We start from the raw sequence: 27,049 nt of genomic DNA on the forward strand, positions 1-27,049 counted from the left end.
ACAAAGGAAGCAGGATTTGGTACTTTTTCTTCACACGTCCATCGCACAGTGTCTGGCTTGACCGGTGACCACCATAAGTGTCCGTATTTTATCCTCACTTTGAAAACATAAGAGCTTCATAAGCTTGATACATTTATCACACCGTCAGGGCAGTGTGTGGTGGCCATACGCCAACCGGGAAAGCAGCAAGAAACCCTTATTCATCTCTTATTCATCTCTTTTTTATACATATTTTTACCCTTTTCAATGTATGACGCGTATGTATGAGTATTTTTTGTGCCTTTTTCCGGGGATTGATGCTCGTGTTCAAATATAATATGATCAATATATTCCATGCAGGATGAAACAAACAAAAAATCACTACCAAACCGAACTTAAAGACGAGTGAAAATTCCTTTAAGCACGATGACAGCTAGCATAACCCATTTCTCCATTGTGCTTCCATATGTGGAGGCAATAAAATTTTGATACAATCTGATTTTGCACCATTTCTACGATTTAGCCACGGATGCCGATTGTGGACAAGCAGTTGTAGCTGCTTCCCACGTCCGGCAACTAAGTAAAGCTGGACTCGTGCAAAGATTTTGAAACACATTTCCTTTGGTCAGCATACCAGCGTACCGGGAAGAATGCTTCTGGGCCATCCCTTGTAAGGTGACCCAGTATGCAAAGCATGCTCGAACTGACCCAACCGTACCGAGATGACATGTTTGGGATGTGAGCGTTTCCTGTGAAACGACGATGTAAGCAATTTTCATTATGCATTATGATTATTCCCAACATTCTGTGCATACGATCCCAAATGTGGGGAATAGGTCAGCTGGTTCTTAATCCAGAAGTTAATCATGCTAAATGGGATCGTACCAAAGCCACCACGATGCATCACAGTCACGTTTAATTTAATCCTTTATGAAGCATTATTTTTTAACAAGGAGAATAGCAAGTCTTTAAATCGAATTTCACAGTTTGATAAACAAATTTTCCCTCTTTACATCTTCGGTTAGATTATAAAGAAATTCTTTGCTTTTCTTTATTAAAAGTTGGCTATGATGTTTCCATATGGAGAATTATGATTGTTCAAAAACAAATATTGAGTTTGATAGAAGTTCTTAATGATCTGAAAGATAATGTTAAACTTGTGAGCAAATGTCACAAAACCAAAGTCTAGGCATGAGAAATATGTAGTCAGCTTTAACACATCCGATATATCTTCCCACACAAGTTTGCGACAAAGATCAACCATTTACCATTTGGTGCAATCTTTCAAAATACGCTCCAACTGATAGCGGGGATGATTTATGCAGTTCAATTTAAAATATGCATACAAACAGCTAGCTTTCACTGAAACTCCCAAGCTCCTGAACAAAAAATGACACAAAAACCAATGGAAAACAACCGGCCGGTTGCGTTCGACGAACATTTGTCAGAATTCACTTCTGTGTTTGTGTTTCACATTTCGCCACTGCGAACCCAGTAGAATGAGTTTATTTGCACAAGAAACGACGCTCCGGGACAGTGCTGCTTGCAATATTTCTCTCGCTACCGTTATTCATTATTGATGAGTTTATCGACAGCCCACCGGTCACCGGTATTGAGAAAGATTGCGAGTTTTTGTTGATTTTTTTTTTGTTCGAGCAGAAGATAAATGAATGTCTCAATGAAGATGTTTTCCAATTCTGGAGGGTGCCCTATTCGTTCGACAGAATTGTTTAAAATTGATACCTGATATAAATATGTCTCAAAAATAATATTTATTATCGTATTGTGTATTTCAATGGAGACGCCTGGTTTTTCACAATTTATTTCGACCGTGTAATGGAGACGCCTGGTACTTTGTAGATCCCAACAGATTCTAATTAAACAATGATGAAAAAATTAAAACAAAAACAAACAGAAAACGCATGAAAATTTATATAATGCTGTTCATGGATTTTCATAAATTAATCCGCTTTGCAAGGCCACACTCTCGAGCGTTCGTTCAACTTCATCGCAAACCAATAGCTCGAAAAGCCACTGCCACTGTTGGATGTTGGATGAAAGCCGGCTCGGTCAAGTATAGCAGAACGGAAAGGTTTACGACCCCTTCACAATTAAACCGATTTATCACGTTCAAGATTATCGGTCCACAACGCAATGCCCGTCCAGCGTTGCGGAAACTGTCATCCTTCAAAAGCATGCTTCCTCCAATTCTGGACACCACGCAGGATTCGTACAACGAGAGCAAAGGGGTTCCTTTTTTCATCACGCAGCAGTTTCGAGTTTTCCAATTCGTTTCATTGCATAGACGTTGCAGGGGGAAACTGGGAAATGCACTGGGCTGGTGCAATGGTGATAAGTGTTCGTTGCATCACCTACCGAACCGTACGCGGAAAAGGGATCATTTTACCACCGAACGGTTCGTGCTGCGAGTAAAACCAATGATCAATGCTTCTGTAGCACACCGCGAGTTTTATCCAGCGTTATAAACGGTTTGATAGTTCCTCCCGTACCCGGGCCACCGACATCGCAATATTATTCACATCCATTCGCACGTACCCGGATTTTACTCTCGAGGATTTCATCCATAAAGTTTGCTAGAGTAAAAACAGACAGAAACCGAAATAAAATTAGACAAGGGATCATCTCAGCTCATGAAACTACCAGACCTGACCAGCTAGGTGGACGCTTTAGTGAGATTTTACTCTAAGCTCTTCTTACTTCTTCTGAGCATGGTCACCTTTTTCAAGCCAATCGACACTAATTCTTCTAACCTCCGAGCAGCACTAGGTAATTTCACGCTGTAGCAAATTTGACGAAAGTTTCTTTTTTCTGTACCCTTGGGCACCATGTAATGACGGACACGGACAATAGCTTAACCTTCGGCAACGATTTGGAATAATGACTGGGGAATGAAATCTGTGATCTTTCCATTCTTTCGTGCATACTGGAAATATCAAGCTGGAAGCGCTACAATCCCGAGTTTGGGTACAGAAAATTGAACTCAACACCGTGAAGAAAACAGCGATTTCACTGTTCCCTGATTCTGTTATTTGAATTGATGGAAATAATAAACATTTCTGGTACCGTCCGAAAATTTACATATATTTTGTTAGGATATATCAAACGGGATAATTATGTTTTTACATAAAAATAATTGTAATTTGTTTTTTAATGCAATTATGAAGTTCAATAAAGTTATAATTCTGTTAAAGTAAACATAAAAGATCCGTTTTTCGCAGAAAGTTTTGTTTTATTCATTTCGAAACCTTATGCCACCAATCCGAAACACTGCCATAGAATTATAGCAAAAAAACGAACATAGTGACACCAACCATCTACAACAACAGGCTCAACTATTGCCAAACCCGTAGCATCGTTACTGTCGCGTATGAAATATGTGCTATAAATTTGCCTGCCTTCATTGTCTCCTGTAGGTCAACATCGAACGCGCAGCACATAGCTATCCGCTGCCCGATAACATACATACCAGCGAAAGGAAACCATTAGCACCATCGCGCTGACCCAAACATTATCTTCATCGGAGCTAAAGAGCTATCGAACATAAAACAAACGAAAAAAACACACCCGAAAAAGCATTCTAACGCTGCGCGTTCCAAATAAAACTTTTGCATTCATACCGAGCGTACAACCGTGGGGAGCAAGACAAAACTCACAAATAAATAACACCGACCGAGCGGAAGAAAAACAACCACTCGTGTGGTCCGTGTGCGCTAGGAAAACAAAGACATTTCCCGGCGCAAAACTGCTGCTGCTGCTGCTGCTGCTGCTGCTGCTCTACATAAATTAGTCCTAGCTGTCATTTGCTACGGTCCGGCTGCAAAGGCACATAAAATCTAATTAAATTAATCGTCCCAGCGGGGGGATGGTTTGGCAAAACCGGGCGCAAAATAATGCTTCGATACGGGATGGTCAGTTTCCCCCCCGTCGGTGGCTTTTTGGCCAATTTGAGGGCCAAAAAGGCTCAAAATGAAATGTGGAGCAAAAGCAATAGACGAAACGGTTCACTTGATTTGACACAACTCGTCAGTGTACTCCATTGTTACGCATTTCATTATCTGCTTCGTTTGCCCAAAAAAAGCCTCTGGGTAGAAATGGGTACCAGATGTAAAAAAAGACTGACATCTTTCCATTGTGATGGGAAATTGCATTACCTCGCTACCTTATTTCGATCGCTTGGAAGGCAAAACGGTGTGTAATTTGTGTGAAGATAACAGAAGGGAGATTGAGCAAAAAGTGTCAATATAGAAAACCATTCAAGCACCCCGTAACAAATTTCGTATTATTTCAATATTTGATTTACAAAACATTAAAAAGGAAAGCAAAAAAAAGCGACAAAAACCACACCTACAAAAGAGAAACAATTTCCGCAACTTGGCAAATGCTGTCAAAAAGTTACCAACTTCAAAAGCAATGAAGCGAACCGCTTTCCCGGCTGTTAATGTGTGCAAAGGTAACAACAAGAAAAAAAAACCCATTGCTTCACAATCATTAATTTTCATTCCCACAAACATTCGTCTTGCGCAGCGGATGACCACAGTGCGGCACGCGAACGCGAGGTGAAAATAAAACCCTCCAAAAAGAATATCCAATTTTACCGCGAACCCGACCATGATGGAAAACTTTTGTCCTTGCGGCGGAAGGTTTAATTAAGTTTTTCTCCACTTTCTAATGGTTTTTTTGTGGGACTGGTTGCCAGTTACGCGGGAATGAAAATTAAGTCGACACTTGGACTTAATCAGTGAGCAGGGAAAGACACACAAATACACGGTGACAAAGAACGGATGAGTCTCATTTTCTCACCATTCAGTGCAGCGAGCTGATCGTTAAAAGCGCGTCAAGAACAATAGCTGCGTGTGTGGAAAACATGGAAATCGGTATCGGCACTGATTAAAGTCACACCAGCTGCTCATTTCAATTGCTGTTACCGCACAAAAGATTCTGCATCTGCGGGCGGGACTCGGACAATTCCCAAAGCAATTGCAATGCATCGGGCACCATCAACAGCATTAACCCGATTCGGCAGCGAGGTAGATGCAGCCACTGGTCGGTACGGTTTCTGGTAGATTTTTAAACAGCTGCCTTGCTGTGAGCACTCATTTGCTTTTGTCAGTAGTTGCTGCAGCACTTCCGATATCGATGGCCGATAAAGCGTACAACTTCGTCCACGCGGTGCAGTCATTAAATGGACAGATAAACCATACTACTCGTAACCACCGCATCGCGTTTACGATCGCTGCGCGGAAGATACGCTGTTGCGAACGATAATACCGATACTGCAATCATCCAGAGTCACCCGGATGGCTCGGTGTATCAAGCGTGAGTTTTAATGAGACAATTGTTTAACGATCGATGGTACGAAAACCAGATTCACAGAAAAGCGCATCATTTCATTTGGTGGTTTTTTGGTGGAATTGGATATTGAAGTTCATTATGTTGGTGTTGGAACCGTTCCATAATGGTGATAGTTGATTGTAAATATAATTTATGTACAATTGCACAAATTACTAATCTCATCAATTATCCTCCACAAGCGATATATTTGGAAAAGGTTAGATCATTGTTCGCACGCCTAAATGTATGCAATTAGCATATCTTTTAAGCATTACTCAAATAGAAACACACAAAAATTTACCACATTTATTGTTCAAAAAAATGGTTCTGCTATTTATATAGAATGTATTCGGTTTCTACATAGTTCCATTGGCTTTTCTAACCCATTTTGTAAATTGTAAATTGCAATGGAATCTCCTGGAAACGATTGACTCGGTTGAGTGGTAAATTCAAACAACCGATGGTAACTAATGCACAAAACCAATTCACGTTCCGAACAGGACAAACATACGATATGAAGCATATAACTTTTGTTTCCGCATGTCCAATCTAATTGTAGCGCTATTGATCGGATGCAAATGTAGCTTCACTCTTTGTCGTTCGATATCGTACATTAAATTGACCAAAACAGCTTTCACAAAACCATGCGCAAGTTGCTTTTTTCTCCATGGGAATTCATCCATCGAATGGAAATGGAAAGAAAAACAACACACACAAGCGACAAAACTCCCACGAGCCATCACAAATTAACCTCGCAGCGCACAGTGGTAACAGGCTCACGAGAGTTTGGACAACTGCAAAATGCGAGTGTGAAGAAAGGAACATCAAGTAAGCTTTTCCACGTGCACTGTTCATTTGAGTATGAGATCATCAGCATACGCTCGCTACCAGCACGATCTCCACCCGGAACGAACGATTCCAATAACCGGAGGATATGGATGGTGTGGAGTGGATTTTAAACTAGATTTATGTAGTTCCGTGGTTAGCCGAAAAGAGTAACAAACGATACCGGCGGGTTTTCGGTATTGATTGAACGAGCTTTCCTTTTTTTGTGTGCCGGTTGATTTTTGCACGCTAGTGGCCGGGAGGGAAAAGAAACGAACACTGCAGGTAACAAATGTACTAGTGAGGGCTATAATTAAAGTTGATCTAAATCCGAGTCATGATGGCGCCGGTTTATTCGCTGAAAATGTATGTTTTTTTTGTGTTTGATAGAATGTTTTTATATTTATTTAGAATGCAGTATTATTTGTGCAAACGAGCATTATTTTTGGAGCTTTATATTTTTGTTTGAGTATTTGTTCACCATACGTGGAGTTGTTGGAAAATAATTTCGAAAGTAATGCAACTTTGAAGAGGACAAATTTTCAAACTGGCCATTGATGGGTTACCTAACGGTTCCCCTTTCGTTGTGTTTGTTGATTTTTTTTAACGGAACACATTATAATGCTAGTTATTTAATGATTGTAAATGTCAAAACCGCAACCATGATTTACTTTTAAACATTTAAGATTACCTAAGAATGTCTAGACCGGAATATTATTGTTTAATTAAGTATAAACAACATTTGTGACGGTACCAACGCATACTTTCGCAAGCAATATTCATCGCAAACCGGCGACCAAACTCCTACACTGGTATAACAAACCAGCCGCAACCAAACGAATTATGGCTTGGAAGTTCCACCCGCGGACTGTGCAGCTGACTGGCGACATGATTTTACAGCATCAGTATGCAGACTAACCGACCGGCGTCCCAACAACCCAACGGGAAGGGTCACTGTTCCGGGAAGGTGTGTTTGCAATCAAAGTTTTGCTCCGGCCCTGCTTTGTGGACCGCGAAAAGTGTCCAAACTTTAGACCCGGCTCAGCCAACCTTCCGCCACAATCACACACACACACACACACACATACACGCACAGCGTTAGGCGGGGATGGTTGGGGGCGGTTAAGTTTTGTGGCAAACCAATTATCAGAGTATTTACCACTATTTCAAACGGAAAAGTGGCACAGAAGATGAGCGGATGCGGACGATGGTCCCGGCGTTCCGCAGACGGCCCGCAGCACCAGCCAGCGCAGGATAATTGCAAAAGTTTCGCTGCTTCAAACGCGCTTCCAACGCTCGCTGGTGCCCGGTGCTTAGTGGTCGCTGGTCCTAATCTTATTTCCGAGGCCGTTATCTGGTGGTTTGTGGTCTGATGGTCCTAACCTTGAGTTTGACGGTTATCTGGCGCTGTAGAAAATGTGGCGCTCGTTCTTTTCGCGTTTTGATTCAGCAACGCGGCCGTTGCCGTTTATCTGTTTAGTTGTGGGCAGATGAGAATAAATAAGCCTTAAAAATCCTGCCTATTTATCAAGCTAACTGACAGCCCGTGGTGATTTCAGACGGTAATGCATCAGTGTTTAGGGCTTTTGTTAATTTTAGGTTCAAAATCTCTTCTACATAAAACATAAATTTCATAATCATAAAAAGAATACCGTAGGTAACAAAGTTTTAATTTTAACAGGATTTTAACAAAAAGTAATTTATAGTAAGGTATTCTAATTAGATATTACACTGTCAATTCATTAAAATATTTAAAAACTACCTACAACTTTATCTCTATTTTTACTTACAGTTGATGGAATCTAATAAAAGTCTGCCGGGAAAACAAACTGAACTGAAGCTACATCAATACCAGCAGCATGTCATCTCCCAAGCATAATTGTGTCAGGCACTAAGAGCAGTTGTACGAATTTCTGACACCCAGCAGGAAAATAAACCGGCACTGCTTCCGTTGTCTCGCAAAACACAAACACGAAGGAACAACATACTGCACCGGTACATATTGCGAACGGTACGTGTCCCTAGCGAAGGGTTGCCAGCGGCGCCGGAAGCGACAAGCGGCTGGTCAGCGTGGCGGACTACGACGAACTCAGCTCGTTTCCACCAGAACTACTCGGTGCATTCGAGAACAGCACCGAGCTCGAATGTCTGCTGCGGGCACACCAGGATGCACAGTCCGAGGTAAAGCGTTGGGTTGGGGCGTAAAGGGACGATGTCATCCAGTCACTGTTTTCACCGAGCTAACAATGTTATTGCATCTCACTCAATGAACCAATCGACGTACCTAACTTTGCGCAGCAACAACACAAAAAAAACACAAATCAACTCGGTTGTTTACTTTTTTTCTCTTCGAATCTTCTGTTCCGCCACAGACGCTGTTCGATGGATGTCCGGTGGACTTTGACCGGATTCTGTGCTGGCCGAAAACGGACCCCGGTACCTGGGCAGTGCTTCCATGCTTCGAAGAGTTCAAAGGCGTCCATTACGATGTGACACGTAAGTAAACGCAACCCCGTTCATCCATACACCCCAGTGCGTTTGATTCGCGTTCTGCCCTGCCGATGCTGGGTATGGTACAGCCCGAACAAACACTTTTACGAGCCCAGCAAGCCTGACGAAATATGATCGGCACTAGTAACAGTCTAGGCAAACAAGAACCAACACACGTGTGTACTCTATCAAACGAAGAAGAAAAATGCCCTGTATAGTGTGGTCCTTCCTTCTTCGATGAACCTAGGCAATACCTTGTTAATGGATGCAGTAGTTGATTTTCATATGGCAGCAATTTAATCATGCACTAACAGGCCACCTCTCCTCTTGCTCTGCTTACATAGATTCGATAGAATGCTGTGGTGTACGGTTCGCACATATCAAAGATCATTCCTTTCCTTATGCTTTTTCTTTCAATGAAAGCAGCGCAAACATTTTCCTAATAGGGGTAAATTGTGTCTTGTAATCTAATTGCCCAATAGTTGAACACGTAGAAACTGATACTAGCTTGTTAATGGTGAACTGTACTCTCGTGTGTGGAAATTACATTTGAAACCTGCAAACAGGCTTTTGTTAATTTCCTTTGACATTCGACCAAGTAGACATAGTAGGCCTTGTACAGCTGGATGAGTACAAGTGAATGTGTGGATTTGAATACACTAATCGAATAAAATTCGAGACAACTGAAAATGTTTCAAATCACTTTTACGACATTTAGTCAGAGTGTACACGCCTAAATGTATGCAACCCGTTTTACAACTTGTCAAGATTTGACGAAAAATGGGCTAAAAAGAGGCTTAAATAGTGGCTTAACAACAAGAACATTGCGAAATCGAAGATGCATCCCGAAGTAACTTTGAACAAACGCTACCTTAGATAATAGTGTAACATGTCTCTACTCCTTCTACACTTTACTAATGTTTTTGGATCTTAAACACACACACACACACAGATGTCAAAAGTCTCGTTTTGTACGTTGAAACAAACTTCCTCGACATGGGAAAATATCTACACCGTCGTCCAAGTTAACAACTTTCCGCCCTCCATCCATCCAAAACCAAACTTTAAATAACATTCATTTATGAGCATACGGTGTGCCAAAGTTTCACACAAGTGCACACGAATAGAAATATCAAACCTTACTACATCCCTTCGACGGTTGTTTTTTCGCCATCGTCGCACAACCACACGTTCACCGCCGGTATGACATTCAATTAAAGTTTTCCCAACGGCGTAATTGAAACTTGGTGCACTTGCACTTTCAACCCCACGAAATGCAAACCGGCACACAGACACTCTATTCCCACTCTCTTCCCCCTACTGCAGGGTGGCTTAACGCCCGTATGAAAGCGAATGTTCGGCTCGGAAAACCCTTACCCGCAAATCATTGAACCACAATCAAGCTCGTTCCAATGCTCGGGGGAGCGAAACTTACTCTACGGTGACAAACTTGAACTTGAAGTACACTGTGGCCACACCGCAGCACCGCAGGATTGTCCGTTCCGTCTCGGCCGAGTGCCACCGCTCCGGGTCGTGTGTTCTCCCTTTATTATGGTTTGCTTGTTTTTTTGAGTTCCGACATCGTCTGACCGATCGACACGCTGGTGAAAGTGGGCTCTGAAATTTAATGAGCAATTAAATAATCTTCAACAACCATCATGGTTGAACCGGTTGCCGCCATCGATCGAAACCATTCTGCCCCGGACACTGTGGATAATTATTTCTAATTGTGAACTGCCGCCCTCTCCCCCTTTTCCGTATCATCTTCACCAGAAAACGCTACCCGGTACTGTCATCCGAATGGTAGGTGGGACAACTACAGCCACTATGCCGCCTGCCATCACGTGAACGAACCCCCGCCGGACATTGTGGAAATTTCGTCCATTATCTACTACACCGGCTACATCATCAGCCTGGTAGCGCTTAGTCTCGCTGTGATAGTTTTCGTTTACTTCAAGTAAGTTGCTGCTGCAGTGGCGGAAAGGCCCATAGCTAAATGAAGGGTAATTTCATCAGTGTGCCAAACCGTTTCCATTTCATCGACAGAGATCTGCGCTGCCTGCGGAACACGATCCATGCGAATCTCTTCATCACCTACATCCTGTCGGCCTTGCTATGGATCATTATCCTTACGCTGCAGGTAGGAGTGAAACATGAGTGAATTGTTTATTTATAACCTAATGTACTACTTCAGAGGTAGGTGTAGCGTTTTCCAGAACAGGGTTGTTTGGGAATTGATATCTACAAACAATATAAGGATTCACATGTACTTTTCACAAAACGGTCAAGGAAGTCTTGCAATTTATTTTCAAATTCATAGGTTTTAGAGGAAATAGTACAGGTTGTGGAACCTCTAATATTTCATGTTCAACTTAGTCACTTAGACAATAAGTATACAAGAAATTTTCCAATAATAGAAAACATTTCGCTATTTTCGCGGTAGCTGTCGGATGTTTTTCTCGTTATCCGTTGAGGAATTGTATCTCCTTGTATATTGTAACGAAAGCAAATTAGAAAAGTTGGAGTTTGAAAATTACTAAACGATAGCAAGAACATCTGGGACTCTAACCACGTGCGCTACAACTAGGAAGGTCTCCGGACCTATCATTTATCTCTAGCTTATTAAGCTTTATCCTAATAATGATCGCAATCCTTCGTCGATAGAACTTCGATAGAAGGAAGACGAAATTCTAGTCCTTGAGTTCTGAATCTACTCTGGATCAAGTGTAACTTTGAGAATTATCGTCCTCAATAACTTTAAACTACACTGTCCATCAAGGATATTCGAACATATTACATAAAAAAAACATATTTTTCTACCTAATTTTCCTTTTAACTTCCAATCATACTCAGCTTTCCAGTGGCAACAGTACCGGCATGACAAGCTGCATCATCTTCGTTACGCTGCTGCACTACTTCACACTAACCAACTTCTTCTGGATGCTTGTAGAAGGTATGCTTACTAGCTATTCTTACTCATAAAATCATTGTAGGTATATGTAGAAATCTAAACGATCGATTGAAAAATGGAAATTCCTTTATGCTTCATGTTAGTAACACCAGCAACACCCCCCAAAGTATCAAATCACACATTTCTAAGCTTTTTTGCCAACGATTCTACAAATTGTTTGTACCCCCAGAACACCGTACACCGCAGCGCAGTTTGCTTCAAAAGTTTCCCCACATTTTCGCCTATTTAAATAAACACCATCGTTTACAGACGCGATCTTTATTTGCTCGCGAAACGTGAGCCGCCTCTCGAGTGGCGTCGTTCGTCGTCGTCGTCGTTGATATCATTAAATTTCGCTCCTGCTAGAAACGAGCGTCCTATTGCGTGCAGCTGAAAGCGTCGGCTGGTTTTCGGAAAATTTCCACTCCATCCTTGAGTCGACGAAAAAGGAAACCTGGCTACTGATTCTGGTGCTTGGTGCACAACCGTTTTGCTAATATAATGCCATCACCCAAGCTTGTCTTCGTTCAGATTCCTTTGGAAACGCTCTGTACCAGCATCTTGCTGTGTGTTTGTTTTTCTATATCTTTCGTCACCTTGAACACATTGAACAACTGTGCTTCCCAGTCATGGAAACCGAAATCTTACCAAAATGAGCCCACGTCATACGAAACCGAAAGAAGTACACGGGCTTCTTTTCACTGCTACAGGATCCCCAACACAACGAGCCAGTAATGTTTAGTATTACTGGTGCTTTAGAGGGAAAAAAAATCCCCGGAGTCTCTTGCGCGAAGAAAGCGATCGTTCTGTTTTGCTAACTCCACATCCTTCCGGCGTAACGAAAGCGGAAGCTTTCGCTTGTTTACTGTGAGGTAGCGCAATACCGTGTGTCGTATATGTCGCTTAGTTCTTAGTTGAAAGGCGTACGTTCCCTGCCCATCTTCTCCACTCACAACAAGGACACTCACAACAAAGGACCATATGGTACATCAACGTACCGCCGCTACTCGTGCCGGAAGAACAAAACAAACACTGCGTCGGTGAAGCAAAGCGGATAGCTTAGGACGTGGCGCTTGGCGAGAAGCAAACATCCAACCGGCCGTGTTTAACATTTATCCACATTTGCTAAAGTTTGCTTCTTGAGAGCTGGCTGGGGCGAGGTTGCAGCTGTACCTTAAGGGTTGCAAACACACGCGTAATTGAAGTTTAGCGTTGACAATTCATTTAAAAGAATAACATCATTAGTTAACTACGTGAAACATTAATTATGTCGTACGCGGAACGACTGGAAACCAACCTCAGTGCATCATATTCCGCGAAGAATGCGTTGAATTTACGTAAATGTGGGTTGCTTTTGTTGGATGGGGAAGCAATACTACAGTAATAGACAGATGACAAAGTACGACTAAACAACAATTCATGATCCTTACTGATAAGCTCTTCAAGTACTCCTTACTGTACGCAAATTATTAAAATAAAGTGATTCAAAAGACCCAATAAACAAGTAAAAATGAGATTGTTCTACAATTTCTTTCGCAGTGCTTCTTATATACTAAAGTCTTATTTAACAATAATTGGTCCACCCCCTCCCATCACATCAATACAACAAAAAAACTATCCAAGTACTCCATTACCGTTCTTTCTGCGCTCGCGCTTCAAATCAGACACGTACAAATCAGCATTAAAACACGTTCACCTAGTTTATTCTGCTTCGTCTATCACAGATGCAGCTCATCGCCCATTTACCGTGCGGGCTAATGCGAGTTGATCGTTGGTGAACACGCTGTCACAAAACCAGTCGTCATACTTAGGCGAAAAGAATGAAGGAACGGATTTCGCCGGACGTTACAACAAAGTTGCAACAAGCAGCTTTTAGTTTCTTTTCTCCATCTGCCCATCCGTTGCCAGTTGAAATTTAAGACACTGGAACACGCGAACGTGAGCAAAATCATAATCAGCAGCATGGATTTTGACTGCCACCGGTTTACATTGCTTCGTTAGCTTTCGGTTCGATCGAGCAAAATGAAAGCTTTCGATGGTCCAGTTATGGAACAAAAAACTGGCGAGAAAAAAATGCATTCACCCGTAAGTGGTCGGTTTCTTTATGTTTGGTTGAGATTGGATTTTTTCTGTTCGATGATAGTGTTCGTGATGCAATAATGATGTTCTACGAAATACGATCACTATACCGATCCGAATAAAGATCGGGTTGTAATGGATGCATAATTGATGGAATGCAATCATTTTCTTTTCAGCGAAATGTATTTATTTTACAGATAGTAGCTATCAATATTTTAATAAGACACGTAAAACTAATAAATTAGTTCTTTCGATAACTGTTCTACAAGTCATCGTAATGGATTTTCGTTGAGTTTTTAATGCAATTTGAACAGTGCTGTTATGCGGATTGCATAGTTTTAGGAGGTTTCAGCATTTTTGCGGATTGCATAGTTTTAGGAGGTTTCAGCATTTTTTAAGTGCCTTTAAAAAATTTAATAGTGAATAAAAATAGGTTAACTAACAAAAACAATATAAATTTATTTGGCTTAATAAGGACCCTTCGCTCGAGTGCCATTTTCTCGCCCAAACATTCTTGGTTGACGGTTTCGCAAAGGGAATTATTTGCACATTTCCTGCAGAAAGGACTGCACGGTGACATGTAGCGAAAAAATGTAAGGAATTGTTTAATTTCATTCCTAATTTCATTCCCAATCCAATCGCTGTCTGCCATTGAGCAACTTCCCGGCAAGGATGAAGGACAGCCTGAACGAATGTTGACATTATCCCCTGACCGAAAATAATTGTTATCAAATCAGGCTCAGACCCTTCTAATCCGGTGCGGCGTATTAGATATTCCTGCCGGGGGCATGATCCTACCCTCTAAACCTATTCCCGATTTTCCGATTCCCCCTCCAAAAAAGGGCAATGAAAACCCCCGGAGGTGACATCAGCCTGAAAGACGGTTTTTTTCTTATTTTTCATTACTGTTTTGCAGCTTTTTCTTTGCTAGAACAGAATGTAGATACAAACGATGTACAAGCGCATAAAGGAAAGATCTTGTAGCTAGTAACGAAGGCAAACCCCGTGGTATGCCGCGAATAAAACCGCCGGCGGTAAAAAAGAAAAGACGAATGAAGATAAATATTGATTATGGATTCATCGTTCACCGGGGTTCGAGTGCTTGGAGGGGAAAACTGTGGTGAAATTGTTAGCAAAAAACAGAACCCGGACAGCGGGTACTAAGACGAAACGAACGAACGAAGATTATGGTCTTATGTCCTTGGCAGAAGCACGAACGTTAATGGTGAGATTAACTGGGTTAAATCGATCCGGACAAAACCAGAATCTTTCACCCCTCCCGGCTCTCGCCAACATTACATTACCCTTCCCAAGCTGCCAACCGCCAATCGGGATAGAGAGTTTTACCAAGAAAAAAAAAACAGAGCAAACGCAAACGCCACATGCCCTGAAGGAAAGCATCCCCATAGTTGGTGGTGCCTTGGAGCAAAGTTACATGCCCTTCTCCAACGCGAATGCACGGATCACTCGTTTTGCGATTGGATTTAAACCGATCGAAGAGAGATTTAGCTTGCGTTTGACTTTGGATTAGCAACGGGATCCATTTGTCCTTGGTGAAAGCTTTCGTTTTTATTATTTCCCCTCATCCCCCCAACTCCGTTCACGAGCTTGAAGCGAATCGATTTGTAATCTGATAGTATTTACGATTAGGTTTAAGCGAGAGATCGATTCGCGCCACCTCTTCTCACCAATTAACGCAACGGCACAGATTGCTTTCCAGCCCATGTTCATGTTGCCGTGTGCTGTACTATCCGATAGGAAAATCGAACACACTTGGAGTGTACTAGGTTACCCATACCCATGCACTCTTTTATCACAACTAGAAGCAAATTCTAATGAACGTGCTTGCGGTCAACGGTGGACGGGTTGCTTCGATTCAATTTCCATCGCTTGACTTCCTTCTGGTCGACAGTAAGTGAAATAAGCTTTCGCCATTCGTTCCCATCACGTCCACGATCAATTAGGGCGGGAAAGCTAAACAATATTTAATCTCTTTTGCTAGCTTTGCTTCGAATCAGTAAACTGTGATGAAGCTCAAACCGTGCCTTGTTACGGTCAGCATAGGTTGACCTGTGAAAGAACGTTTCTGTGAGAAAATGATAACCCTTTTTTCCTTTATTTGTTAAATGTCTCCATGACTTTTATTTTAATATTATAATGTTTGAAATTTTATGGAGCTTACCTTAACAATAGCAAATAAATTTGTTTGCTATTAAAACATCTCTCCAATTCATGTTCGTTATGTAAGCGAACTGGCTCTCAAATTCAAATCCCTTCATTTCAATTCAAACAAGAAAAATTGCGTTTATTGTCTTATCATTATTTTGTTTAAAGTAATCTTGAATTAATAAGATCTTTATAATATTTTCCGTAATACCACCGTCTAAACCTAACTGCATATAAACAAACCATTCATCTCTCTTGCACAACACACGATGCTAAAGCAAAATCCAAAACGTCCAACTGTCACAACCGCAAATATAACGAAACCCTGCGTGTACACAGGCACTGTTGACGAGAAATGTTTCTTTGCTGGCCTCCTCGATGCTCGGTGGTACAACTTTTTTCAATTTACCTGCACACTCATTAAGGTAACCTTTGCCAACCGAACGAACAGAACGGCCGTAAAGAGCTCCTGCAGGTGCCCAGGTTATTAATGAGTGCAACATTAAACATTCTAACACGCGTGCTGCCAACACGTTAGCACAGGGAAGACTTTTCCATTCCGCTTTTTTTACGCCATAACCATAGAACCATTCTCTTTCTCCTGGTCGCTACTTTCACACGCTACTCTGCACGAAAATCAAAGAAGAACTTCCAATTTGGAAGCTTTTGGTGGTTGCTTTTAGGAAAAGTTTTGTTCAAAGGTGAAAATTATGAGCGTTTTCACGCAGCGCTTTCCTTTTTTATTCTTCAGGGCAAAATAGTGCGGTGCGGTTGGAACTTAATATAAAAGCAGAAAAGCTGCTAATCTACTCGAAACGTTATTTCTGGTCTTCTTTTAAGCGCCAGCGATATTCTACCGGACTCGATTGTATTAAAAACAGTGAAAAGCGGTTTTCGGACTTTCTTTTAGGCTTCTGGTCTTTCTGCTAACAAACCTAAGAAAAAGCTCATTCAAGAGCTCTGTTTGCCTCCTGATGTGGCACACATTTTGAACGTTGAACATGGAAGCTATTGCCGAGACGCTAATCCTATCGAATCGGATACATCCGCCCTAACCCCCGGAAATGGTACAACTGTTTAAAAGCTTCGACCGGCTTCCAGCATCGAAATCGAGATGTATATCCGAGGTGAAAGCCACGTCCGGCTCGCTTCCAGAACACTATGCTTAGTTCCTTCCAATTATGCTCCAGTATCGTGTTCATGCTGTAGGCCTACGGTTCTGGGAAATGATGCTACGCCGCTCACTGGAATTTCGCTTCGAACTCATTTAGTTCACTATGCTTCGTGCGTCTTAGCGGGCGGAGCATTATAATCACTACCGCTTAATCGATAAACGACTTGCACGATGGCTGCGAATTGCTCATCACGCCCGGGTGTTGTAATCTTGGATTTCATGCAAGAATGAAACGTTTACCAATATTTGCGAATCTTTCCAGCGTGTAATTTGATCCCAGCGTGGACTCTAAATCATTATCTTTCCATATGTCTCACGCGTTCATTCTCGTTCCATTATCCCTTTACAGGGCTCTATCTGTATATGCTCGTGGTGGAAACGTTTTCGGGTGATAATTTGCGCTTCAACATGTATGCCGCCATCGGTTGGGGTAAGTTGAATAGTACAGAAAAAAAAATTATCGTTTCATATTGGGGTTTTTTAGCAATCATCAGACTTTTCCAGAATCAACAGAATACTCGTGTATGTTAAGCTCGCTTTAAGTTTATATATGAGTGCTTATTATTTGCTATATTCATTATAAATAAATAAATAGTAAGATCTACTTTTCCCATCTTAAAAATCGGTTTCCTTAAAGCTTAAACGCCTGAATGTATGTTTTTTGCACTACAACATTGTTTTGAATTTATATTTTTTAATTTTAAGACTTCTATCTTAGTTAACATTATGTTAGCTTTTAAATAAAAAAAGAGCTTAAATAAAAGCTTTTAAAACATTAAAATCATACACCTTAAAACCGCTTCACACTACAACGTAATGAAAAGTGCATGCTCACTTCGCAGCCGTCTCCCTAACACTTAAAGTCAGATTATCTGTCCGACCACCGAAAGCGTCCACTATCTTCTGGCAAGTGGCCAATCGAATACTTAAAACCCAAAGGCCTCCGTAAATGCAATAAAGAAACCCGAACGGAGCTAACCAGCTCCGTGAAGTCGAAAAAAAAGAAACAAAAGTGCAGCGGGAAAAGTAGAAACACTACAGCACCAACACCCAGCAGTGCTGGAGCAACCATTATCGCCACAATAAACACTAAATAAATTGTCCATTTCAGTGTGGCGACCATTATTTCGAACCGGCGCCCGGCCGGTTCATCCGTATGTCCGCTCTGGATGGGTTCTGTAGGGAAGCGATAGAAAGCAAAAAATCACAAGCGCACAGTCTGCCGTTGCCATTTCCCACCAGGGGGAAACACACGACTTGTGGCAGCCCTCCTTTTGTGGCTCGCCTGCAATCATTCGTTTCAAGCGCACATCGCGAAAAAACAAGCAAAATAATAGCAAAAAAAGAGAAAAAACGATAGTCCTTCGGCACTTTTTACTTTTACATTAAACGACCCAACGTTTGGGAAAACCGTTTTTTGTTGCTGCCTTTTTTTTAGCTTTCCATCTGATCGGCCTCTGCCTGTCATTTGCCTTCTGTGCCGTACTGTGCCATGCTCCCGTGAGAGTAGTTATATCGGCAGGAAATATGCTGCGAAAGAAGAAAACACACAACAACACAAACGCACCAAATTGCTGCGTAGTGTAAGCATTAAATATTAACAACCCATTGTGCAACGGTGAAGGCGAAAAAAAATAAAAAAGGCACATCGTTATCATTATGATGCAGTAATTATCTTCGCAAATCGTTTTAGCGCAACATATTGAAGATACTGGAGCGCTTTTGTATCGTTTTTAAACTCCCGCTTCTGTCGCTTCTGCTGCCGTGTTCCCAAACATCATTTTATTAATCTTTTTACAAAAAACAAATTACACTCATAATATAGACTTTTCTTCATTACATAAGTTGTTCCATCCTGTGTTTCCCATCAGGCGGTCCAGCCATTTTCGTCATACTGTGGGCCATCGCCAAAGGGATCACCCTGTCCGGGCAGGGCAAAACGGCCACGGTAAGTAAGCTTGCCCGAAAGTTCCCATATTCCATTCCCATCACGATTTCCGCCCTCGGCCTATCGACGAAACAATTATCTCGAAGCAAAATGGACCATCATCGTTCTCTCGAAGCTGATTGAGAGGAAAAGTGAAAGTTTAAATTGTTACTAACTTTTGCCTCGGGGTAGATACCTCGTAAAGGCGGACATTTGTTTCTCTGTTCCCCTTTGGAACATCCCTATTGGTGTGGTGGCACTTCGTTTCTCTACCAGTGCGAATGAACCACAACCACCAGTGGGCTAGCTGTGCTTGGTGGTTGGGAATACTTTTTCCGAGCCCTAGCTGAAAAGTTCATTTTATAGTGCATTTTTTATATCATATATTTCGGGTTTGACATTTACCATTTCTAACACTTGCTTAATTTTTCATTAAACTGATGTTATTATTAAAATTAAACTACTATTTTGGTTGTAATAACAATAGCCATTTCAACAATAAAAAAAATTTTGCAAATTTCCTTTTATGTTTTTAATAAGTAACAGTTTGAAGTACAAACATTTAAATATGAAACAAATTCAGAAGAGATTTTTGTAGATTATTAATCAACCCAACTATTCGATATTACTGATCCAGAAGAAGAGCTCTCAACAAACCAAGCCCTAGCCGTAAGTGGAAATAGTAATAAGCAGTTGAACTTCTAAGCACCACAAACTGCCCATTGTTTGCAGTAGTTAGTGAAAATTGCCTTTCTTCCAAAATGCAGGGTTGAACAACTTAAACTGTTTCGTTTGAAAAATAATAGCTTTATGAGCAATCTCCAATGCTAGGTCGATTGAATACATAAGAACATGTATATTGCATACCTTTAGGCGTTAAATGTCAGTGGCGATTTATCGCTATTTTTCTAGACATTCTGTCATTGAATGTTTGCATTTTTGTTCCTAATATGCAATATGATTACCTAAAATTAGCTTCAGTAACCCTGTCCAACAGCGGTCTGGCTCTTTCCTACTAGAAGATATGAACAACTTCCAGGAATAAAGGCGAATTCCTCGCTCAATTAGAGGTGATTGTTGTTTTCTTGTCGTATTTCCCTGTCCAATCATACCCACTGGCACGGAGTTGGAGCATTTTCGGAACAATCTTCCCCAACATCGGAGTGTCCGTCCGACACTAGAAACCCGGAAAATAATTGTTCCAGCAGAGCGACGCTGTCGAAAACGCTTTTTACCATCCGTTCGTCCGATTGCAGTGCGCCACTAGAAGAGTGTACCAAATGGCGAAGAAAGCACTAAGACAAACAAAGCTCTAAGAAGAAGAGGACACACTCGTTAAATGGGCGCCGGCCAAAATTGCCATTTTAACGGCTGTTGATATTCCTTCCCTACTGCACGGGGTGGTGTTTTATGGAAAAATAAAAAGGAAAACCCGAAGATACTGTTCCTCGTACCAGCTTAAGGAACCAAGTTTCCAAGAGGGTTTTCTTTCCCATTCCTACCACAAGCAAAACAACTCGGATTGCTGTGGTACACATAATGACCTAGTTTAGATTTTCCGGAAAGCCTTCCCCTTGTTCATCAGTATCGTGTACCGATTTCGATCGATAGTGAAAGCCACTCTCATGTCGTTATTGTGTTTTACTTTTTCCCATTTATTGTGGGTTCGTTAAACGCCCTGCTAGCTGGAAATCGAATGCTCCTGGATGCGTGAGTCGGTGGTCGATTGGATCTTCCAGGGCCCGGTCTGTGCTGTACTGATCATCAATCTCGTATTTCTTATACGAATCATGTGGGTAAGTTGCACCGAACGATACATCCGGGTATGCAATTCCACCTGCTAACGGCTAACGTTACCCGTTGTACTTCCTGTTTTAGGTGCTTATCACAAAGCTACGATCGGCGAACACGGTCGAAACGCGCCAGTACCGGAAGGCATCGAAGGCACTGTTGGTACTGATTCCGCTGCTGGGCATAACGTACCTGGTTGTGTTGGCTGCACCCGCCGAAGGGGTCGTCAGTGACATTTTCGCGATTGCCCGAGCGTTACTACTAAGCACACAGGTAAGTAAAGGAGGGGCTAGGAACGGCTAGGGCAATGGCCTCCCATTACACGCTAATTGTGGTGTGAAAAATAATCGATCCTACATGGGTCTGGTGTGCCCATAAATTATAATTTTACATGAAGTCGACACGCCCATGTTATATGTTATATTTGCCAGTTAATTTAGAAAAAGGAACAAGCTCCCAAGCTGCTTTACATATGTTATGATAACAATCCTTTTTTTCTCTTTATTTTTTTGCTTTTAGCTGACTTTTTTGCTTGTTACCATTATTGTATTGTTCATACTTTCATGGTTTATAGTAGCTTTAGTTATTCTGAACATTTTCAGTGTTGACATCGGAAAGGTGTACAGTTCGTGTTCACTAAAAAGAGATTTCAGAATTAAGATTTTGAAATTTGTAAAACAAAGTCTCAAAACAAACTTATCGATTCAACATTTTCGTTCGTCAAACACTGTGAAAGAACCTGGAAAACTTGATAAACCTCAAAAATATTAAATCTTATGTTCAAGAAAATGTTACGAATCGTGCCGTTTCAGATAGATATACACTCGTACGTTATAATTATGAAAACGGTGGTAAATTTATTATATTGAATTAAAGGTATAAATTACATTAATTATACAGCTTCTTTATATCATCATCAATAAGAAACATATCCACGCATTATGCTCCGCACCAAACCCCTAATTACACTTTATATAACATCAATAGTACAATTTATACCACGAGTACCCTGCTGCTACGCCAACTGGCGAGATCGTGTTAAATTTCAACTCCCACACACACTCACACACACACATACATTTAACATTATGGCTATAAATGGCTAACACATTGTAAATTCCAACCCACAATCGACCCACAAAATGGCTTACAGTGCAACAATGTTACAGCCAAAGTTACAACCACGCTACAGCATGGCTGCGGCCCGTTTCAAACCGGCAGCCAATTAGCTGTTCGGTTACAGCAAGGAGTGGCTTCCATATCTCTTTTCGCCTCTTCAATAGAAACCGGTAAAAAAAAAACACGTACGCTTCGAATGGCAAACAGTCATGCTACAATGTACCCGTAAAAGGTTGAACGACAACGCTTACCAACCCTTATCGAACAGAATTTTCCCACGATGCAAGTACAACTCTCCACAATGTCCGAATATCCCCGACATCTTGCCCATAACGGCTAATCGAAAATTGAAATGTAACACGATGCAGTACGCCAACACTAACCGGTGAGGGGCCACAGTATGTGTGTGTGTGTGTGTGTGCGAAGAGCGTGGAAGTCATCGCGCAAACGGAAATAATTTGTCACGCTGGGCGCTGGGCGACTGTTGGTGTGATACGCTGATTGCTGGCACAAATTAAGCTTTGGCTTGCAAAATTAGGTTATACGTGTGATTACGGATGTGGCATGGCGGAAGCTTCCGACACCGTGTGGCCGTGGACGGGCAGGCGTTTCACAGTTCAACATCAAAGATAAGAACAATAACCGGTGATGATGGGATGGCATAACATAATTCATTGACATGATATCGGCGAAAGCGTGCGAGTGTGATGATTGCAATCATTGATAAAACCGCACGCTAATGTGAGTTATGTTGTGCCCTTTAAACCGCTTTAAGCTACCCCAAAAAGGAACGTGACGACAGGCATTTAAATAAGCGATTAATTTAGAAGCTTTTAATAATAGATTAGGGTGCAAGTGTTAATTAACGGTCGATAGCAGTGCCATTTTTTGCAGGAAGTTGATGTTCTTTCGACCTTTGTAATGTTTAATAATTGGCTCTTTCGATCTTCGTAATGTGTAGTAATCATAATTTAAAAAAAAACATGATAAAAGGTTAAGAAATCCCAATGATGAGCATATATTTCACTGCTCAGAAATAGCAAATAGTTCATGATTTATAAATTAGGTTACAAAATAAATGTCACATCGGCCTAGATCCTGGGGTTCAAATGCAATAATTAAGCTTTTTAATCTGCCTATTTATTGCCACTTTGCCCTTTAATCTCATACAACATTCACACCAATACGATTATGTTTTAAAGTTATAAAATTTTATGCTTATGATTTTGTAGCTTTATCACCTTTTCTGTGATTGCATATCGAGCATGAAATTCAGTAGAAGTGAAGGCAATTGCATAGTGTTTAAACTTAAGAAGAATTGTGAGATAGTGAAGGTGGTTGTTTAATAATTTAATCAATATAATTTATTTTTATATCGTCTATTATTTACAACATATTCATCAATTCCTTATGATGGTTTTAATTGAAATTTAACAAATAAACACCAACAAAGCCTTAACAGTAACAATACGGCACAAAACCTATAATGTAAGGGCAAAACACTTGCCTTGATGCACGTCTCGTTAAGAGATAAAAGTTATTCCCAATCAACCCCCACCCAACACCGACACAATTATTCCACCAGCACAAGCAAAAATAAGCCCACCGTCCCTGTGCACTTTGCAAAACAACACACCAACCACAAAATGGACGGGAACGCAATTTTTCCATCGCATTAATCCACACATCACAGGAAACCCGGACGAATCAGAAAACACTTTCCCATCGTTGGCGTTCGGTCGGTCTCATTTGTGAAAGTGTTTTCCGGGCGTTGCTGTCGCTACCTAATCTCCCTCCTCTTACTCACCTTGGCAGCGATCCATTCCGTTTTTCTTTGTTACACGAACCATGCGGAGCCAACTTGCCAGCACTCATCCGACGTTCTTTTCTTTTCCTTATTGATCTCGGCAGGGACTTTCCGTGTCACTGTTCTACTGCTTCCTCAACTCGGAGGTACGGTTGGCGCTGAGGCACCGGCTGGAACGTTGGCGGGACGAGCGCAACATTCGTCTAGGTCAGGTCCGGCAGCGAAGTCGACGGTAAGTGTGCGACCACCAAATCGTATTGCCGGCGACGGCTGACGGTGCACCGTTCCACCACAAGATGGCCTTCAGGGTTAATTATCTTGGTTGAAGTTTCAGTGCAGCTTTCGTACTGATAGTGCTGCATATTCTCTTTTGTAGTGTCCTTTTATTTTTATGTATGTAGTTCAATATCAGCACTGCTCAACCTTGAACCTTGTATGGTGAATTAGGTTTTTTTTTAATTTTATACATTTACATGTCACGAGAAATTATTTCCAGTGATGAATATTCCCACAGTGAAGGATGCATGTCAAAGGCAGTTAGTTGGTTCGCACCGTATGTTGCCTTACCTTATGCAAATGATGTAAAATGTTCCTACGTGTTATTCCATCGACAAGTAAACAGACCAACGATGCTTGGCATATTGTTGTTTAGGCACTAACCTATGAATGTCTGATTATTATTAACAGGGTTTTAAATTTATTTTGATAACACTTTTGGTAACTATGACAATTTTATGTACAATTAACAGAAAATTTTGTGAAAAATCATATAAGGAATTCAAATATATCCGTTGTGTTGGTTACGATATTTCCATGAGCGGTTATTTAAATTTACTCAGAATAATCTTCATGATGGAGCCGCCCAGTAGTTTATTAGTAGCGGTGTCAGTCACACGAAAAGGCCGGTCAAAAATCCCATCCCCATTTACCCAACTAAGAGTAAATCAAGTTAAAGAAAGCCAGAAATGGCAGGCCTAGCCCTCTTGAGGTTGTTGTGCCGATAAAGCAGAATAATCTTTACGCTAATGGTAATTAAAGTATATTTATTGTGAGAACAATCTACAAGACACATAGAAAATTTTTAGTTGTGTATAAGAGTTATTCCTAATGAGATCGCTTGTTGAATGTTAAGCAAAACATACATAAAATTTTGTGAAAAATAATACAAGGAAATTAAATATATCCGTTGTGTTGGTTACGATATTTCCTTGAGCGGTTACTCAGAATAATCTTCATGATGGAGCCGCCCAGTAGTTTTTTGGTAGTGGCACCAGTCACACCGGTCACCAGACCGGTCAAAAATCCCATCCCCATTTACCCAACTCAGGGTAAATAAAGTCAAATAAAACTAGAAATCGCTTGTTGAATGTTAGGACAAACTCACCAAAATTTCATGTTTCAAAATTTCGAAATTTAATCATTCAGAGCTTTAAGTCTGGCGAACAATAATTGGATAATTATTGACAATATTGTATAATTTACATACAAGCACGACAATCTGATGCATCGAAGCTTTGGTAAAATGCTAGAATATCATTTAAAAAAGGTTCGCCTTCAAAAGCTTATTTTGCACCCAAGGGTTATACCACTTTCGCTAGTCAATTTAATACTAAGTCATAAAAAAAGTCCGACCCTGCCCTACAAACCGTTGCGAAGTCGCGTGTGTTTGTGTCTTTAGCGTCTGGTTTTGTCCCTTCCCTTAAAGGGACCATCCTCCTTGTCTCTGGCCGAGCATTTTCACCGTTCAGCCTCATTTACGATTATGACTTTTACGAAACAAAGGCGTCAATGGGCATCCTACCAGATAGTAGTTTGGAGAATTTTTGTTTCTTTGCTTTCATGGTTGGATTGTTCGTTCCGTTAAATCCTTTGGAAGGGCAACCTCGTAAGGAAAACGGCACTACTAAATATGTTCGTGCATAATTGAGCATTGTTCTGGGGGTTTCGCGATGTACTGAGGTCTTGTCTCCGCTTCATCTAAATTAGAATTGTCATTGAGAATTTTTATAGTTAAGAGTTTTATATTCTGTTAACATATTACAAAATATGTTAAAAGTGTATTTAATGGAATTATTATTTTATAAAATACATTATTTGCAATATTGGCCAGCCAGAGCTGAGTAAAGCAATCCATCTGCTTAAAGTATTTTAAACATTAAAGTGAATACAATTCATCCGTGTGGAAAAAAACGCATAAAAATCCATCCAATCAAACCATTGCCTTAATCTTCACCAGAAAATATACTAAACCGAGCGCTTCGAAACGGGAAGCCAACGAAATATGGTCCACGAGCAGGAGACCACCCTCGCACCATATCGGCCAGTTGAAAAATGGTTCACAGTTTATCTCGGGAAAATTGAAACACAGAGCGCCACTGCACGCGTTCAAGCAGTTTTGTATCGAACCAGCCAGGGCTGTTCATTCCATTCCTTACATTTTCTTCACGTCCAAACGGGGAAAATCTGTGAAAATGTCTTCCACTGTTCCATAGCGTTCCCAGTTTTCGCGTATTTCCTCATATTTTTTTTCAAATCTTCCAAAAGTAAAACACCATCCACCATCGCTTCCCGTACCGGGCCGTGTTATGCATTTTCCCCATGGCAGCCAATTTTCTCGCACCGCCCTTCCGGTGTACAGTTTTATTTTACCGATTTATTTTATAGCCACCAATCATGCTGTGTTCCGCTCCCCCCCAACCACCCATTCTGTTCCGTGTAAGAACCCCGCATGAAGCTCAATCGAGTGCAACGATATTGTGTAAAATATTAGCCGAATATTGTTGGACCGAGCCAAAAATAGCCGTTTCCTGTACCGTGCTCTGTTTGTGTTGGTTTGCGGCAAACCCTTCGTTCACTGTCCTTTTAAATCATATATCAATTCCATACCGGCCATCAATTGTCGATTTAGCTGCTTATCCTGCTATGCTCGAGCAAAATAAGTTTCATAGGATGAAAATCATTGTTTCATTCCTAATTTTATCATGAGAGCGTTGTTTTCAATCGTCGGTACACTAGTATTTCACCAATACTGTTGCGCAACTGGTAATCTATGTGGTACTTTAAGAGAAGTTCAAATTTTATATGAAATAGGAATTACCCAATTACCAAACAGAATTACCAAGAAGAAATGGAGTTGATTAAACTCGACGTATCTAATTTATAGCTAATCTCAACATAAGCAATATACCAACATATTTCTAACAATAATTATCAGTAATATTCCCTAGAGCTGGGACATTTTCTATGGAATCCAATGTTTATTGAAGGTTAATTTCTGTTTCCAAAATAATTAAAGTTACTATTTACCACGAATTTTGAAGAATTTCTAATTGCCGAAATAATTTATTTAAAAATTTAAAATTTTTATTTAAAAAGATGCTAACAGTACCT

The 27,049-nt window shown here is 41.0% G+C and overlaps 1 protein-coding gene across 1 annotated transcript in view; it reads left to right on the forward strand.

Moving 5' to 3' along the window:
* LOC128302984 (diuretic hormone receptor-like) overlaps positions 1 to 27,049 on the forward strand; it is a 56,058-nt gene that overhangs the window by 23,385 nt on the left and 5,624 nt on the right. The window contains exons 2-11 of the mRNA XM_053039835.1: positions 8,182 to 8,337; positions 8,529 to 8,652; positions 10,420 to 10,603; positions 10,693 to 10,786; positions 11,500 to 11,599; positions 17,365 to 17,445; positions 18,887 to 18,963; positions 20,628 to 20,738; positions 20,821 to 21,006; positions 23,764 to 23,891. Coding sequence (XP_052895795.1) covers positions 8,182 to 8,337; positions 8,529 to 8,652; positions 10,420 to 10,603; positions 10,693 to 10,786; positions 11,500 to 11,599; positions 17,365 to 17,445; positions 18,887 to 18,963; positions 20,628 to 20,738; positions 20,821 to 21,006; positions 23,764 to 23,891 — 1,241 coding nt within the window. The remainder of the gene's footprint in view (positions 1 to 8,181; positions 8,338 to 8,528; positions 8,653 to 10,419; positions 10,604 to 10,692; positions 10,787 to 11,499; positions 11,600 to 17,364; positions 17,446 to 18,886; positions 18,964 to 20,627; positions 20,739 to 20,820; positions 21,007 to 23,763; positions 23,892 to 27,049) is intronic.

This window comes from Anopheles moucheti, chromosome 3, assembly GCF_943734755.1.
Source record: "Anopheles moucheti chromosome 3, idAnoMoucSN_F20_07, whole genome shotgun sequence".
Taxonomy (NCBI): Eukaryota; Metazoa; Arthropoda; class Insecta; order Diptera; family Culicidae; genus Anopheles; species Anopheles moucheti.